General features: G+C 35.2%; 1 protein-coding gene across 2 annotated transcripts in view; it reads right to left on the bottom strand.

The window, feature by feature from the left end:
• Positions 1-19454, bottom strand: part of LOC118194815 (histone-lysine N-methyltransferase SMYD3-like) — a 65854-nt gene that overhangs the window by 20811 nt on the left and 25589 nt on the right. For both annotated transcript variants that reach the window (XM_035366023.2, XM_035366027.2), the window contains 5 exons: positions 12993-13120; positions 8788-8858; positions 3376-3481; positions 3073-3180; positions 2156-2261 (listed from right to left, as the gene is read on the bottom strand). In XM_035366023.2, coding sequence (XP_035221914.1) covers positions 2156-2261; positions 3073-3180; positions 3376-3481; positions 8788-8858; positions 12993-13120 — 519 coding nt within the window. The remainder of the gene's footprint in view (positions 1-2155; positions 2262-3072; positions 3181-3375; positions 3482-8787; positions 8859-12992; positions 13121-19454) is intronic.

Here is a 19454-nt window from a genome sequence, read left to right on the forward strand (position 1 = left end):
CAATGATAGAAGTAGGTTTTAAGAGTAAAGCTTACCAATTTTTAAAAATAAGTATTTTTACTAAGGCAATTCTTTTCTCAGAATCACGTCAGATTTCATTCTTTGTTAACAAAGACCAATCAGCAATATTCTTTAGTAACGAAATTTATCTATTTGGATAATCAAAGCTAACTTTTTCAGGACACCTTGATAATTAACATGTGTAGAGAGTATCTAGGTTATTTCAGCCATTGGAACCATTTTGAATAAACTTCAAGAACGAACATATCATACACAGAATTATTCGCTGGTTATGGCAACTCGGCTTAAAACACTATAACCCTTTTTCACATTTAGAACAAATCTGTCCTACGTTGTAATTATTTAACATCGCCATTTCTTTAAAAGTGTAGCTCTTCGCCAAGGCAAAGAACGTGTATGTTAGGAATGAAAGCTTCGCCAAACAAGACTGGCTACGACAGACCTCAGAGGGAAAAATATACTCCAAGTTTATTTTACAGGGGCTATCCATCCAACCTTAATACTTTTTTGCGCATGCGCGAAATAGCCGTCAAACTGGTGTAGGCTTAATACCTTTTTGTGCATGGGCGAAATAGTTGTCGAGTCGGTGTCGAACGTCAAAGTCTCGTTTGTCAAGAGTTCAAAATTCTGTGATACCATTTGTTTGCCATGCAGATCAAATCAGTGATCCGCACAACTAGATCAATTAATGGATTATTTATTTTGAGCAACAAAATTCTACGAGTCTATTATTCAAGTCTCAAACTGCTTTACATTAAGTCTATGAAAGCTTTCTTTACATACACGTTCTTTGACCAAGGACTGCCATACCTATGTTGGACAGCTATTTTAAAAATTTCATTTCTAAGAGATAGAAGACAATTGTTCTAGTAAATAATATTTTGGTCTTTTGCTTTTATTTGTAATTATTTATGCATTAAATGACGTAATTTTACCCTAAATAGTTTTAATTCTTTATCTTCATTTCAATTTTTTCGGTTTTTTAATTTGATTCAACTTTTAAGATTATTTAATATTCCACAAAACAATTTTGAAACACATTTTAAATCTAAATTGGAAATTTTAATCCTAAAAAGGCGTAATGAATGCTTGATAGTTTATTTATTGATTTTTTTCAGTTAAATATACTTTCAAGTAGTTAAGAACAGAAACGCCTAATCAGAATTCCTTAATTACTGAATGATAGTATGGTAAGAGGTTAACACCCCATGGTTAGTTAACCTGATGTCATAAAGTCATCGATAATTAATTAAATTTAAGTAATTAATTAATTATAAAAGTTTTAATTACAAATACAACTTTTTTTGCCATATTTTTACATTTCTTTACAAATTTTTTCTCACTCCCTTTTTACAATTTTTAATTCAAAAAAAAAAAAATAAATAAATCCGAATTGCTTTAATTAAAATCTTTCGGTTTATTAGAATTTATTAGCCCAAAGGAGCGTTAGACCCGAAGGGCTGTTTGTCTCAAAACGGCATTTTGCCTCGTTTCACTTTCTGCTTTGGTTCACTTTTCAAACTGTTGCCACCAAGTATTATCGCCATGTATTATATTTAAAGAAACCGAAAATTTAAAAATCTGCATGAATGCGTGAATTTCACATTGAATGACTGCATGCTTCTCGTACTATGAAAAACGACGGTACCTAGAGCCATCAAGTTTTGAATAGGGTAGTTCTTCAACCGAACATGGGCATTTGGAAGCCCGAATTTTAAATTTCGAATTTGTTTTATTACCTATTTCAAATTTTGTAAAATTTTAACGAATTTTTTATTAACAAACTCCACGATTTCAAAGCGAGCAATGGCAACATTGCACGGGAAAAAAGCACTTTTTATCTCCAGCTCGCGAGATGGTGTATCGGAAATTCCAAAGATGTGTTGTTTTGCTATTTTTAGTTATTTTGTGATATTGCTGCTGAATTCAATTTTATGTACTTTAAGTGCAAAGAACATGATATTTAATAAATAAAGGTAAATCACAAAACATTAAAAAAAAAACGCCTCTTTAAGCGTAATATAAAATCTGAAAACTATAAGAATTTTTTTTCCCTTTGATCTTATTTTTATTTTAATCTATATATATATACAGACACACACAAGAAAATATTTCATCAGGAAAAATCACTTACCACTTTGAAAACAGTAAAGAGTACTGTAAAGTTCCAGTAACATTTCAGATTTCTCAATGATACGATGAGCTTTAGTATCATCGATAATTTTTGTAAGAACAGATGTCTGTAAAATATTTTCCAGGAAATAATATTAACATAACCAAAGCTAAATTCTTATATGGAGATTGTATTGTTTAACTTGCTGGCATTAATTGAATAATATATAAATGGATTGTAAAATAATACACTGATATGTGGTTTGCATTAAAAAACAAATATTGCATTTTAACTTAATGAATATGACTTTCAGAGCTGAAAACAAATACAATTAAATTAAGAGAATTAATATAAGCCTAAACTGAAATATATTACTGCGTGTTAAAACACATTTCAAAGTCAACTTAACCTATACAGACGCTTAAAACGCATCTAATTTAACTACTGCGTACCACATTAGATTGAGGAATTGTTTGCCAGATCCATTTCTCAGTCCGGTCTTCTAATTTAGTGCAATGGGTGTAAGTCGACTATTGTCTTGTTGTTGTTGTTATGCTCACTTGTCTGATTTTTTTTTTTTAATATGTTTTCCTCATCTGTAACCAATCAGATTATCTTAGAAAATTCCTTTCACGAAAGTATATCTTCCTTAGGGATCTTCTTCTACCAGGTTTTTGTCATATCAAATAAACAATTAAAGAATCAAAGTTAGAAAGCGGGAAGTTTTTCTGGCGAAACAAAAATGTTAACATTAAGAAGTTTTAGATTATAAGTTAGTTATTTCTCGATAACAGCATTTTAGAGTTTAGAAATGTGAATTACAAATGCAAATTGGAATATAGCGTGACCAATTATATGAAAATGAGATATCATCGACGGTGTGTTTCGATAATAACCAACTATACATTTGCATGAAACATCGTTTATATTTCACTTACCCCATAAGGCAAAGAACATTCGTTGCATTTGCAGTTCTTCTGATATGAAGATAGAAAAATTTTCGCATATTCCATATCACAAACCTTGTGAAAGTTATTGAGCTTCAGCTAAAGAAAAACGGCATAAATGACAATCCTATGTTCATGCAATAACTTTCATGCTTATTTGTAATGCACGTAATGAAAATTAGTAATGTGATTCTTAAATAATATAAAGGTTACATAAAAACGAAAGTAATTTGAATTGCAATATGTTTCATTTCTTAAAAATAATATATTTTTGATATAAATTAAAACTATTACCGCTTTAATATTCTTCTCAATTTTTTTTAAAGTACGAAGCTTAGCATCAGTACCTTCTACGGTGACCAAAGCATTTGGTATACAGGACTTATTCAACTGAGAAAATCTAGAAAAAGTGTAAGAAATTTCTTTCAGTTAAAGTAATCAGTTATTGTTCCAATACAAAAAAAAAAAAAAAAAAAGTTACGAATTTTGTACAAATGTAAATAATTTTTGTGACATTATATGTGAATATATAACATAATGTTAAAAGTCTGAAGATACGAAGCTCTGCCAGGAAAAATAAAATTGTAACAGCAAGTCTATTAACATTGCAGTAAACAGCTATCTCGCTGACTGGCGAGATATCGTAGAGCTGGCGATGGTTTTGGCAACATATTGGTCCCGTCCCTGTAGAACTGTAATTGATACTGAAATGAATAACTGTAATTGATCTCTCTATGTAACTGTAAACGTATCCGAACATCTATGCCTTCCAGTAATTTCGAGAAGTGGTGAATACTAGAAATTTCTCGGCGGCCGAGGGAAAACTGTCTAAGATCGGGGAAAGCATGAACTTTCATATTTTATTTTATTCAGAGCAGACTTCGGAGTACTGAGAGATCATGCGAGCTTCAGTTTTTGAGTCCGCTTTGAATTGTGTTGTGTGTTTAACTTTATTAGTAGCTTGAAATGGTAACTACTGCTAGAGCTGTGTTAAACTGAGAAGAGCTGTACGAGTATTTTTAAGGACAGTTCCAGAACTGTAAAATGTTTCTTTTGAGAAAATAAATTTTATCAAGTTGCCATCCGTTTTGTGTGTATTCAATCCATTACGAACCTCTTCGTAATTACGTAACGTATTCGGAAATTAAGTACAGTTTCATTCTAGCGCCGTTGCAGCGCTGTGGTAGGCGTTCCGCGCATGCGCACTAGTCTTTCTTATTCACTTTCAATTGTCGCCATTTTGGTTGCTCTATGTTGTGTTTTCAGTTTGCTGTGCACATTCAAAATGTTTAAGACAATTAGTTCTCCCGCTGACTGTGAGATTCGTGCCGTGATTAAATTTTTGAACGCGAGGAATGTTAAACCGGCCGAAATTTATCGTCAAGTGACAGATGTTTACGGTGAATAAGCGATAAATAATAGAATGGTGAGAAAGGTGGGTAAGAATGTTTAATGCAGGTCGAACAAATGTCCACGCCGAGGCTCGGAGTGGTCGGCCTTCTGTTGTCACCGATGATTTGGTATGGAAAGTTGATGAAGCATTTCATGAGAACAGACGCTTCACAATGACAACTCTTTCAGAGGCATTTCCACAAATTTCACGTACTGTTTTGTTCGAAATTGTGTCTGACCGCTTGAATTATCGCAAACTGTGTTCCCGATGGGTTCAAAAAATGCTCACTGATGTTCACAAAACAAAGCGACTTGGTAGTGCCCTGACATTTCTCACGCGGTACAGTGATGAGGGAGAAAACGTTTTAAACCACATTGTGACAGGTGATGAAACTTGGGTGTGTCATTTCACACCAGAATCGAAACAACAATCGATGGAGTGGACACACACTCATTCTCCGAAAAAACAAAAGTTCAAAGTGACACTGTCATCACAAAAAATCATGTGCACTGTCTTCTGGGATAGGAAAGGCGTTTTGCTTACTGAATTTCTTCCCAGAGGTGAAGCCATTAATGCGGCACGATATTGTGAGACTTTAACAAAACTAAGGCGTGCCATTCAAAACAAACGAAGAGGAATGCTCAGTAAAGGAATTGTGTTGCTCCATGACAATGCTCGGCCCCATACTGCTGGTTTCACTCAATCGTTAATTCGACAGTTTCATTGGGAGCAGTTCGATCACCCGCCGTACAGCCCGGACTTGGTGCCTTCCGACTATCACTTGTTCCTGCACATGAAGCGCGAGCTTGGTGGCAAGCGCTTTGGATTTGACGATGACACGAAAAATGCTGTGGAGTCGTGGTTATCAAAACTGGCGATAAGTTTCTTTGACGATGGTATACAAAACCTGGTCACCCGCTATGGCAAGTGTTTGATCGTTGGCGGAAACTATGTTGAAAAATAGTTTAAGACATGTATTTTCATGTAAAAATAAAATTGGATTCGAAAAAATTGTTTTACTTTTTTTTTTTTTTTTTTTTTTTCCAAAACGGTACTTAGTTTTCGAATACGCCTCGTAGTTAGTTCATAGAAGCGAGATTAAATGCGAGTGACAAGAGGGACGGCTGAACAACTGAGACAGCAGGCGGCAGCTTTTTCTGTATTGAAAGGAGAGTTGAAAGGCCCAGAAGAAACGAAATGGGCCAAGAAAATATTGAAGGGGCAGACAAGGTACTGCAAAAAAAGACTGAATCATGCCAAGAGGAAATGAAAAGAAAAATTAGTGCCATAATAGAAAACAAACTTCAAGCTGTATAAGGCAGAACAGGCAAGGTTGAAAAGAAGCCTGGAAAAATTGAAGAAAGGTTATCTGCTGCTGAACACCGAATTGGAAAAAACGGTCCTCCTGTCAAACAACAAATCGAAGAAACAGTTTCTGATGCCTAAAAAAATTGATTACAGAGTTTCTTCTGCAGTCGCCAAGGAAGTTGATATCTTAAAGAAATCCATAATTAACAGCAGGAAAAAATTCTGACGTATTTTAATTCCTAGCCTTGTCTTCTCACCTTTCTCTAAAGCTATCCATATATGATGGCAGGACCTCTTAGCAAATATACAAAACTCAATTTTCAATAGTGGTGGGCGCAAATGGATGGAATTCCCAAGGCTAGGCCTGTAACCCCGCCGCTTCTTTGAGAGCGGACGCAGCGGATATACTCTGCCCGGAAACCAGACGCTAGATTTCAAAGCTCTATTCTGGGCATTGGAGCTGCTCTTTGGGGATAAGTGTTCAAAGACTATAGCCGCCGTTATTTAAAATCTCCCTATAGTGGCGGAAAGCAAATGGATGGGATTTCCAAGCTAAGGCCTGTCATCTCGACGCTTCTTTGAAACCAAACGTTTCGAATATCCTTCAGACTCTTCCCGAAAACCAGAGGCCAGATTTCGAAGTTCTAGTCGGCAAGTTGGACCTGCGCCTTTGGGGACAAATGCTTAAAAGGCTACAGCAGGCTTCAATCAAAATCCCGTTAACAGAAGCCCATGGGAACACTCCAGGAGTTCTCCACGGATGTTGAAAGGCTGTCTCACCTCGCCTTTTTAGACTACCCATCAGAAACAAGGAAAATGTTGTCCCTGCAGTACTTCATCGATGGCATCCCGGATCCTGAGATTCAAAAAGCCCTGCGAATGGCGGATGTGAAGGATATAAAAAAGCGCTTTAGTGTACGACATGGAATTCGAGGCAACCCAGCAAGCATTTCAAGAGACTGCCACCCAATCAGAGTTGCTAAAGACCAAAACCCAGTGGATCAAGATCTTGATACAGAATAGGATGACAGAAATCCAATCCTAAAGTGCTAGAACAGCAGTGTTGAAAGCCACGTACGAAGGAACAGCAAAATAACAAGGGCAGGGAAGGTAAGACCGCATCGTAGCAAGGACGCAAGAAACAATTTAGTGGCCATCTCGCGAAGCGGAGAATGAAAGATAATGCGAAGCCCCATCTTAAAACACTTTGAGATTTCTGAAATCAATGGCAGCAGTTATGAATATTTCATCATGGAACATATCACTGGAGTTTCTTACAATATGACCATCCATACAGGAGCCAATGTCACCATCATCCGAAAAGATTTGGCTCAACAATTGGAACGTAAACTTATGTGGACGCCGCCTTGCCTTACTGTCCAGAATTTGTCCGCGAATAAAATCAACATTGATGGAAAATTAAATCTAAACATCACGTTTTGAAGTGCCGTCTACCATCACACGGCTTGTGTAGAAAATATTACACACCCTTCCATACTTGGATTAGGCTTTCGACGTAAATTCAATTTTGACTTGCACTTTAACGAACTGCGTTCTCCTTTTGAGGACATAACCTGATAAGAAGAGAGTGAAAAATTATGTTTCAAAGCGACACAATTAATAGGGAGAGAGAAAACAGAGAAATAAAACGAAATTAAATGTAATCAAAGTACTTATATTATGGAAACTATGGGAGATAAAGAGTTTTGTTGTTACTGACTAAACGGTTATCCATTAGGCTGTGCCAGATCCATGAGTCCAACAGCGGTCAGTATTTCCAATACGAAGTTTGGTCTTTTGCAAGTTGCAAACGGTGTTCGAGTCATTAAAAATTTGCATTACAATTAATTTTTGCAAGCATATCTTCGCTGTTTCTTGTGTTTTGTTCAATTTTATTCTTTCTGAAAATCGAGTTGTTGTGATCAGCAATCTGCCAGGATAGGCAAACATGTAGTATATTGGTGCCGAGCGGTAGAAACACACAACTAATATTTTAAACGTTCAAGAGGATATACTGTACACAATGAAACATGCATAAAAGATTTCAGTTTTCAAAAATCAAGCCTCAATAACCAGTTTTCCACCATTAAAATATTCTGTAACTCAAAAAGGGATATAAATGTTATTCTATTTCAGTAGTTTATACGAATATGAGTAATTAACTTATTCATAGGCATTATGATTAAAAAATATCTGGGAGAAATGCATAGACAGGTAGAGGGTGTCGAAGCAAGCAGATTTTGTAAACAGAATATGTGTGCGGAAATGGCGAGCCGAGATGCAACAGGGCACTTTTGACTGGGAGATGAAAGGATTCTGCAGCGTTTATCTTCATTCGCTGTGCGAACTTTGAGCGGTAAGCATCGTTAGATGAATGCAGAACTCGCCAGCATTCATTTTATCTGTGAGGCTGCGGATTGGAACGGAGCAGCTGCTCAAGGAAGTACACTGCTTGTAACCTCGTTACTTGCAGACTATACCTAAATCCCAAAATTAACACAAATATCCATCATTACTTGCAGCATTTCAACTAAGATAAAATATTTAAAATCACCTTTCCAGCCTGCGTTACTCCACTCAATGCTAGTTTATGACAAATAGATCAAATCACACTAATTCGTATCAGAACAGCACCTGACGATACTCGGTTTCAAAGAATTGTAGAATCGCTGTATCGACGGCGTTGTTAATTTACCCTCTCTAATAATAAGATGCACTCGCTATTTAAACTTATATAAATTAGAATTCTGGTGATGGTCAAATGAAATGAATAATTAAATTAAACTAGAACTATATGATGTTCATTTATTTTCTTTAAAATACTGTTTACTTTCGGAAGTGATCATATTTGAGAGATATTGGACATGAGAAGCTTCACTGTATTTGATTTCTACTGTAGGAGTAATATATGTGTTTTGAAAGACTAAAAATATGCCCGATCCTTGGGGAAAGATTTATTTAATATTCTGCAATAAGAAAGATAAGAATAATATTACATGACTTACCCAATATAAAATCCATTTATTTTTGTAAAATATCCTGCGGGGGAAACATTAGCTATGTATCCGAAAAGTACCTAAAACGTTTTGGAGAAAAAGTGTTACAAAATGCTAGAGTCAATTGATTGAAAACCAGATGGCTCCAACTAATACTATGTATAACAAATTTTACATATTAACAAATTTTATTATTTAAATATGCAGAACAATATGTGAAATTTACAAATATAATCAGCATGCAAATAATTTAATTTTCAAAATAATGCTAAAAACTGCAAAGCATACAAGTCTCACAGCGAGTAGTCATACACTGTTCAGGGTACGTGTTAGGGAAACAGCTGATGAGTGGTGGATCCTTACGGCAGGCTCAACGTTTACTAAACCAAGGCAATTTTCAGCACCAGCACGGTTTTGGAAGCTGATGGTGATTTGGTTCGGACTCTTAAAAGCATCTCGAAATTTTTCACTCGAGTTTAAGTATGGATATTTGTAGTCAATCCATCTGTCGAAATCTTCATTTAACTGATATTCATTCCCTAGCTGAGTTCTATATGGACGAGCGCTATCTCCTTCATAGGGAGAAACGAAAATTTAACAGCGCTTCTGAAACTTTGAACCTATGCCTCTAAGATCGTCTCTTTATCCTCCGAGCCGGCCAAGAGCCTCTGTCAAACACGGTGGTGTGCGACCATCTGAAATGAGGTCTGTACAGCATGAAACTTTCACTGTACAATGGTTCTTTTCTCTGATGTTAGAGGAACACTATCACGTCTAAGATTCTCTCTAGAAGAACGTATGTTGAGAATAAGCCTCTAGGTTGAATCATGAAACTCACTGAAGCTCAATCCAGGTTGAAGGTTCTTTTGTATGATGGAGTATGCCGAAAGGAAACAGCTGATCTTCTGGCAAAAAGCTCTTTCTCGCGAAGCCTTACAGTAAAGTACTCGATGAAAGTAAAATTCCAGGGGCAGTAGAGAGTTTATGAGAAAGCTCTGCTGTTGTAACAGTCCTTTTGGGTCTGCCTGATACAGACAAATATCGATCTTCATTGAGCATCATAGCTCTTGGACGTCCTCTTCCAGGCCCTCAGGATATAGATTTGGCCAATGAAGTTGTTTTTAGAAACTGTACATGGTAATGAACGTACTACATCTACTATCTTGGAACATGAACTCGGACCTGCCCTTGGCGAAACAAGTGGTTGCTTCCTATATCTGCCAATGATTCTTCTCATGTGTCTGTCATCTAAATTTCGTGGTTATTCATTCTTACGCACTACTTACGAAATTTAACAAAGGTTTGAAAGAAATGTTATGATTTATCACCAGTGCGCGCGAATGAAATAAGAGCGGAATAAAAGGCAACGTTTTCTTAAAAAAATCTTTCGTTGTCGCATCTCCTTGTACAATTACGTATTGCCTGCCGACACTTTATTATTGACCAAATTTCCAGAAAAACCGCATTAGTTTGTAATTTTGAATATTAGTGTACTGCTATTCATTAACAAATATACCTCACCATTGACAATACATGTCATCAAAGGTTTTCGAGATAAGGACTTGCTGAAGGAAATCTGAAGTTTCCAGCTCCGAGGATGGGAAAGATCGCGCTCACAATCGCGGTAATACAATATTACTTATGACCGAAAGTCTTTTGTTGATTAAATTCTTTCTCCTTTATGGACATAAAAAAATTAATTAATTGAGAATCTCTGCTTTTACTTTGCATCATCAAAGACATTATTGTACAATTTTAGGTAAACGCATTCCAAAATTTTTAAAAGGTAATTTTCAAATATTTTGTTACTTTTAAATCAATCACGATGTTTATTTCATCATCTTCACTGCACATATATGTCTTACCTAATAATATAAAAATCAATGAAATACATAAAAAGTATCATCTAATTTACTTGGTACTTGAATATTAAAGAAAATTCATACATCATCATTTAACTATTGTACGGGCTTACGAATTCGTAATGGACTGAATGCACACTGAACCCCAGATAGCCTGATAAAATTTATTTTCACAAAATGAAACAACTTACAGTTCTGGAATTTTTCACAGAAATACTCGTACAGCTTTTCTCAAATATCAAGTATCTAGCTGCCGGGGACAACATGAAGTTAGAACTATCATCCTTACAGAGGATTTAATGATCGAAACAAAAGGAGGGATCACAACTATCATTTAAACTTGTAAAGAAAATTTTACGAGACTTACTAAAATAGTAATTTTAAACACCATGCATATTTTGGGACATAAAGCACATAAAAAATTCAAAATTAAGAAAATAGTCCAAAAAATTAAAAATCAGTACAAACATAAGTTTTCAAAAAAAAAATGGTGAAAATTTAGAAACTTCAAAATTGCAAATATCAGATAGAACTGAAAGCTTCATCATTGCCTATCATTAAAATTAAAATTATTTCTCAAATATATTAGTTTTTCTTGAAATTGGCGCAAATTTATCTTTGTTTCAACCAGATGTTGTTGAGAAAATTCAGCAATTCATTAAGTTGAATTTGTTCAGCTTTTGGTTTCGCGAAATTAAAATAGGTAAAATAGAATTGCTATGCAAGAACGTTGAAAATTATTACTTTCGGTGTTTTCAATTCTTTTTGATACAATTTCTCGTCGAACTAGATAAGTTTTCTGCCTGTGGTGGTTAAGATAAAGAAATTTCTTTAAGACTTATAGAGCATTTCTCGCCTTTTTGAATTCAGTTTTTATAAAAAAAACTTTACGCAACTGTATAATGCACTCTAGATTAAAACTACATAGCATAAATTTGTTAGCTGTTACTGAATACATTAATGAAGTATTTGGCCAAAAACAAATTACTGCCGTACGGTAGATTTCTTAAAAAATATTTACAACCTGGATTTATTCAAAAGAAAATTCTTTGTATTATCATCATTTTGTTACCTATTCATTAAGAAGGAACATGATTAAGAAGCTTCGAAATTAAGCACAATTTTTGTTTTAGTAATTGGTAAATGGCAACAGTAATGATGCTTTTATGTAGAAACTTTTCACCTTTTTTTTTTTTTTTTTTTTCAGTTATATATAAGCCGTTCATAATGTGAATAAACTGTGAAATTCAATTGCAAATATTTCCGTTTGTCTCACCATTTTAGTGATTGGACATTTTAGATATTGTGATGGCAAGGCTTAGGTTCACTGTGTTATCAAGCATACCACGACAGATTGTAGACTATATTGGCAATCCATAACAGAAGAATGAGATCAATATCCTTCCATCTTGCTTTCGTTTTATGCGATCCCTTCTCGGATCGTCGACTACATCGGAATCCATTTAGATGTATGTTCACTGTAGACTGAGAAATGCACTTCTTAAGAGATAAAATTCTTGATCTAATACTTTCTGCACAAGGAATTCAACAGCAACAATGGCTCATCCTTTCAGTATCTTTACTACATATAAGTTACTGCCTGTGATTAGATATTTTAGATATAATTTCTAATTTGTATTCGTAATAAATAACTATAAATAAAATTCAGAGCAGTTCATAAATTTGATTGAACCGACTTATACAAGCATCGTTTCTGATCACCGATTAAAGAACTAAAACTATTATTCCCAGTCGCCGACTAAGATGGTTAAATTAATAATTTAGTAGATTTTCATGCATAAAATAAATTCTTTTGTAAAATCCTCAATAAAGGAATAGAATCTGTGTTTTATAATAACACAGATTCTATTCCTTTATTGAGGATTTGTATTCCTTTATTGATATTTTGTAAAATCCTCAATAAAGGAATAATTCTGTGTTTTATATACTTTAACTTCTTAACCTTAAATCATCATACGGTATACGGTTTCATGAGATGAATATTATATAGCTTGACATTATATAGCTTTAGCAGATACGAATTGTATAATATTCACATGAAATGTAAAATGTCTTTCTGATGAAAAGAAGCCCATTTAAAAAATACTACATAAGATTACTGACATCCGTGATCTATATTTTACATGTCTATTTCTACTAAGTAAATTGAACAATATTCTTTAAAAAATATATTTTAAATGAGTATTACCCTCATCTTGACATTTTACAAGTACTAAATAAATAGTAAGCACATTTAAAACAGTTACGCCAGAATTATCAGTAAATGGTTAAAGTAGATATTTTTTTAACTGAAGAATAGAACTTGTTATCACATTATGAACCTTGACATACCTTTCCAATTATTTCAAAAACCTGATCCTGTGGAGGCATATTTTCCACACCGATGTATTTTCTGACTTCCGCTGCTACTTCCTTGAACGCAAGCTTCAGTTTAGGGTTGGAATCCAGTTCATCCGTATCTTGATAAGAAAATGTTGAATGCTGTTACTGTATATTACATTCAACTGTTGTTTTATTACTATAATTTTAACACAAATATCTCATAAAAAAGCACAAAAATAATCATTTGAATTTTAATCATTTCAGGCATGAGAAATTTATTCATTTTCATGTGTGTGTGTGATTATGGCAAAGCCTCGAGGGCTATCTGCCTAAGATGAGGGATGCCTTCGTGGAGGACTTTCTAAGGGAAATTGACTCGTATATACGTTACACATGGGGAAAACCACGAAAACGCCCATGCAGCCAACCCGTTCGCGGGATTCGAACCTCGGACCGAACTACCAGTGTTCAGCGACTTTACCGCTCGGCCGCTGGTGGGCCTCATTTTCATGAAATAGATACACTGCATTTGCAATAGAAGCGCCGCAAACCGAATCGTATTCACTCTTAAAATATTTTTGATGGCAAATATTTTAACTATCAAATACAGATAATAGTGAAGTGAGATAATATAATTTACTAATAACGTGGTGAAGGATTTGTACGAAAACTAATTTAATATTTTTTTCAGTTGTTAATTTATAAATAAAAAATTTCCGTTTAAAACATTATTTTAAAGTTCCACTTATCATAAAATCGACATATTAGCATATGTTTGCAATGAAATACTTCATAAAGCTCATTACACTAATTATACACAGTAAATGATATTTTTAGAATTAAAATCTTGTAAAAATGCTTTGAAAACCTGCAATTTATTGTTAATAGGCAATTTTGCTTGGAGTAATTTTTCTGTTTATTCCTTTGTTTAAACTTTAAAATTAGTTTTTAATTTTAAGTGTGGACGTATACACACATAATTCTAATGATAATACAACGTTTCATAGCGAAAGTTTCAAAATTCAACACATATTTTTAATTTGGTTCTTTGTTGAAATCTGTCTTTTAAATGTATTTGCTGGCCCGGACGCCTCCGCAGTGTACCAAGTGTAGCCACGTGATATGTTATGTAAAGGCAGAGACGCCTTGTCGGCGTTATGCTTGTAAGTATTATGGAAGCTACCAAAGGCTTTCAAAGAGAATTTTGATTATTAATAAACTATTATTAAGTGTAGTCTTCTAGAATTTACTTACTGTATTTCATTGTGTAACTTTGCAGTGTTTTTCACTCCTATGCGTACTTAAGGATAAAAAAATCATCGTAAAATTCCTACCTTTGTTCCATTGGATTGATCGATGGAGCAAAGGCATGATTTCCAAATGAAGTTTATTCAGAATCTTTAGCTTTGTACAGGGTGATCAACGAATAAGCCCTGATTTCAAAATTAAATATCTCTACAACAGAGATCGATAGAATTATGCGGTAAACTGTACGTTTATTAGCAAAACTGTAAAAATGGCGTACAAAAGTTTATAAAATTTAGTTACGAAAATCGTTAACAGATGGCGCTCTAATCGCAATGACCTATCAATAGCCTTTAAAATATGCTTCGAAATCGAAAGTGATCAGTACAACTGTTGGCTAGTGAAAAGAGGCTAGCGTAGAAAGTGAAATAATGTATTCCATTGAACAACATGTATTTTGGTTCTGGAATTTCACCGATTAGAACACAGTCCTACGGCAACACGTCGCAGTTTTCAAAACCGATTCAATGTTCCACTTGGACCCGATGCGAAAACCACTCGCATGCTCTTCGCGAAATTCGGATGGACTGGCAGCGTGGCTGATGATCGAAAGGGAAATGTTGGGCCTAAGCAAATTATAGTCACTCCGGAAAATGCAGCCAAAGTTTCTGGAATTGTTCAGCAAAATCCAAGGAAAAGCATCCGACGGATTGCATCAGAGACAGGTTTGAAGTACGCGAGCACACAAAAAATATTTAAAAATAGCCTACGGCTGTTTCCATACAAAATCCAAAGTCATCAGGCTATAACCCATGAAAGCTGTGGGTTGACTTTGATTGATTCTAACAATGAATTAAATCTTTTGAATCAGATTCTAACAATGATCGACAACGGCACATTTGATGTGAGCTGCATCTGGTTCCCAGATGAGACACATTTTCATTTGAAGGGAATCGTTAATAAACAAAACTGGAGATTTTCGGGTATCGAAAATCCTCATTTGTGTGAAGAAAAAGCACTGCATTCGCCTAAAGTTATGGCATGGGCTGCGGTATGCGCCAGAGGCATTATCGGACCCTTTTTCGTACGAGAAACGATAACTTCTGAACGTTACGTTACAATTTTGGAACAATTTGTCAGCACTCAACTAGCGTTGGAGGATAGACTGGTTCCTGCAAGATGGGGCTCGACCACATCGAACAAATAAAGTTTTTCACTTTCTTCACGAATACTTCGAGAATAGAGAAATTGCGTTAGATTATCCTCAATTTACTGACACAGGAATAGCTTGGCTTCCATATTCTCCCGATCTGAGTCCTTGTGACTTCTTTCTGTGGGGCGCATTGAAAGACGCTGTCTATCGAAACAATCCTGCTACTCTAGATGAGCTTGAATTACATTTCCGTCCAGACATTGCAAGAGGTGATGTCAAATTTCATTGTTTGTTTACGCCACCTCATTGTTTCGAACAGTGAACATTTTGAAAAAATTGTATTTTGATTGCAAAGGCTGCTTCACTTTATTTTTTTAATTAATTTTTTTTGACTCCTTTCGGAGAAAGAGTTTTCAGTGCAGAGCACCATCTGTTAACAATTTTTGTAACTAAATATTCTAAACTTTTGTACACCATTTTTACAGTTTTGCTAATGAATGTACAGTTTACCGCATAATTCTATCGATTTTTGTTGCAGAGATATTTAATTTTGAAATCAGGGCTTATTCGCTGATCACATCACTTTTACAGATTTTTTTCAAAGCTTATCAGGGGTCTGGTATGAAACTGTGGTTGCAAATCTGATTTATCAGGAACAGCAAACACTGACGGATATTTCACTCCAAAGAGAAATTTAAAACACCATTGGACAGACAAAAAAGATGTTGAAAGAAATTAAGATAAGATTTTCGTTGCCAGGCTTAGTAGAAGGAATAATTTTCTTGCAGTTAGAGGCTCTTATTTTACCTCTTTCTTTGGACTAAAAAACATAAGTAAAATGTATATATAAAAAATTTTCAATTTTTTTTTCTTTTTAATTCAATGTACTGAAAAACAATAAAACAAAAAATAATAGCAGTAATAATTTTATACGTATCTCAATATTATTACATATTTAGGGCTAAAAATAAAAGCTTGGAGTAATATAAAAACAATATACTTGAACACAAACAGAAATTTTAGGGAAAATAATACTGAAAGTGCAAATAGGATTCTACAAGAATAATATTCAGTTTATTGTACTTTTTGTTTGAGAGTTTTGATTTAAAATCTGTCATTCCCATTATCCCGATGAATTTAATTTTAAATAAATATGACCAAAATATTGTTATAACTAAAATTTTATTATTTACTTTGTAGTACATTTAAGTAAAATTGTGTGTTTTAAAATATTTATATTCATATCTTTATATCGCTGCAGGCGTACGGGTTGGTAATGGCTTGAATGCGCGCAGAACCGATGACAGCTTGATAAAATTTATTTTCCCAAAAGAAACACTTTACAGTCCTGGAATTCCCTCAAACGTATTCGTACAGGTCTTCTCAGTATCACAAAGCACAATCAGTTACGCTTCAAAATACTCAGAACGTTAAACACAACGCAATGTAAAGTGCGTCTGAAACGATCACAGAAATTTCTAAATACTCCGAAATCAGCTCTGAATTAAAAAAAAAACTGGCGTTCTGTCCGGGCTTATATAATTCCTCCTGGCAACGGATAAATCTCTTGTACCTTCCATTTCTCGAAACTACTGGAGGCAGATAGATTAAAGTCACATATAAGGGCCGGATACGGTTACAGTTACATTTAGGAACTATAATTACAGTACCGATTACCAGACCAAGATGCCGCTAAGTATAGCGACTTTTGACGATTTCTCGCTAAATTTGACACCACAAATTAGTCGCCATTTACCATAGTCATTTACCTCAGTGTTAAATAGACATGGCCCTATAATCTTAACTGTCCCGCAGAGCTCCTTCTCTTCAAACTTTCAATGTTACACTATGCACAAGTACTACAACTTCACATATAATTTCATTAAAATTATTCATATCCATATCTGTACGAAATTCGTAACACTGCTTCCTTAAGGATCGTACGTCCTGGGTAGCACAATCTATTATCAGGAAACTATGCTTCCAACTAAAGCGAACCAATGTAATACTAGCACGATAACTTCAATAATTAACTTACAAAAATCAAATACTAAATCAACAATTAAATGCATCAATTTACCAATTTGTATACAAATAGGACCACTGTTTTCGTATAATATTTATACTATATATACTATACGGACTACGTACTATGGCCAAGGGGCTAGACTGTCGTAATGAACGATTTTACGCTTAAAATTTGATAACTTAAAGATCCGAACTACGACGTCGTTCAACCTGTTTAGAAGTGTGTAAGATGATTGTTGTTTAGGAGAAAATTCCTTCCGTCGAATCGGATTCCATTACCATAGCTTCTTACATTTAAATCGACGTACTGAACTTTTGTGTCCTATCAGTTCTTCATCGTCTCCGTAGACAAACTTACTCGCTTTCCTGCAAAACCGTGCATCACTCCAAACCATGCCTGGAGATCCTGGATGCAGTCTATAGGCGATTAAAGCGCATCTGGAGAGAGACCAAACAAGAGGTTACAAACAGGCCAAGGTCTTGACTAAATAAGATCTGAGATGAGGAATAGTCGGTAGTCTCGTGGACAGCACTGCGATAGGTCAGTAAGAAAAAAGACAAATTCTGGTCCCAGTCCTGGTTTCGGGAAACCACCAGTGAGAGATTATTAAAGGTGGTTCGATTAAACCTCTCTACCATGCTGTCTGACTAGGGATGTAAAGGTGCCGTCTGGGTTTTGTCTACACTGAATACTCTACAGAGTTTTTTGATTACAGACGAGATAAAATCCCTTATTTTATTGGAATTGAAGAGTCACTCCAAGCCAAGAAAACAAATGCTGTACCATTGCCTCTGCTACCGTCACAGCCTCTTAATCAGAGATATTATATGCTTCAGGCCACTTTGTGAAGTAACTAATGACAAAAAGGATGCTTTTGTTGCCATTAGCACTTCGTACCAGAGGTCCCAGGTTGTAAAAGACGATACGTTCAAAAGGCGGTCCTAAACTGCAACGTGGCGGCTTCCTTCGGCTGTGTCTCTTCGGTCATTTCGAGCACGCATATACATCACAAAACTGGCACCACGTTTACGCGTCAGCTCTTGAATTACTCCAGCAGAAGTGATCTAGAACTCAATGCAATGTCTTCTTTACTAGAAAGTGGCATCCAGCCGAACTGCTATGTAGTACTTTAAGAACGTTTAGTATCTTGCAAGTATCAGCTGCCATCGGAATACCTTTCCATCGTATGATTCGAACTTCTCATACAAGAAGCCGTTTCGAATATGAAGTGAGTCCCTGAAAGCCTAATATAGTTTTTTCGTCGGAATATAGATCGAAATATCCCGCTAGCTAAGTTTCCTGTTTGAAGAATCGAGTAAGTCAGTTAAGGGTTTAATATCGGCCTCTTCCAACTGGTCTTCTCCGACTTCTGCGTCACTCCATGATATTGGATCAGACGACATGGAAGTTGCACCTTGACATGCAATCGCTTTAACCAACTCGTATTTTGCTCCGACCCTGGAACAATACAGCATCTTTCTTTTAGACAGGGTGTCGGCATTTCCGTGTGAGGAATTTTTCCTGTGACAGTGATATCATGTTCCTAAAGTCTCTGTATCCAGGAAAGGTCTTCAGGAATCTTAAAATTAAAGGACCAGGTTAACGATGCATGATCTATGCGGAGCTGGAATTTCAGCTATAGAGATAACGACTGAAATGTTCTATCGCTTTAACTATGGCGAGCACCACTTTGGTAATGACACAATAATTCTTCTCCAGTTTAAATAAATACTTGGTCCAATTTACTATGACATGTTCTTGACCGTTTATTGCTTTGGAGAAAACAGCACCGACTGTCTCATTCCTCGCATCCGTATCAAGAATAATTTGTTTGTAGACCTGAGGATACGTCAGAAATATCGTAGACATTAAAGTTTCCTTCACTTTGTTAAATGCATCCTCGCATTCTTTTCTCCAGAGGAACTTTTGCTTACTGTGTGTTATTTTTTGATGGGGTCTTGGGATGGAAGAAATATCCTTCACAAATTGACTGGTTAAACTCAAAATCTTTTCATCAAATACGTATTCAGTATGTTGGTAGAAA

This window comes from Stegodyphus dumicola, chromosome 2, assembly GCF_044657685.1.
Source record: "Stegodyphus dumicola isolate Sdum_Otavi_A_Nest chromosome 2, ASM4465768v1".
Classification (NCBI taxonomy): domain Eukaryota; kingdom Metazoa; phylum Arthropoda; class Arachnida; order Araneae; family Eresidae; genus Stegodyphus; species Stegodyphus dumicola.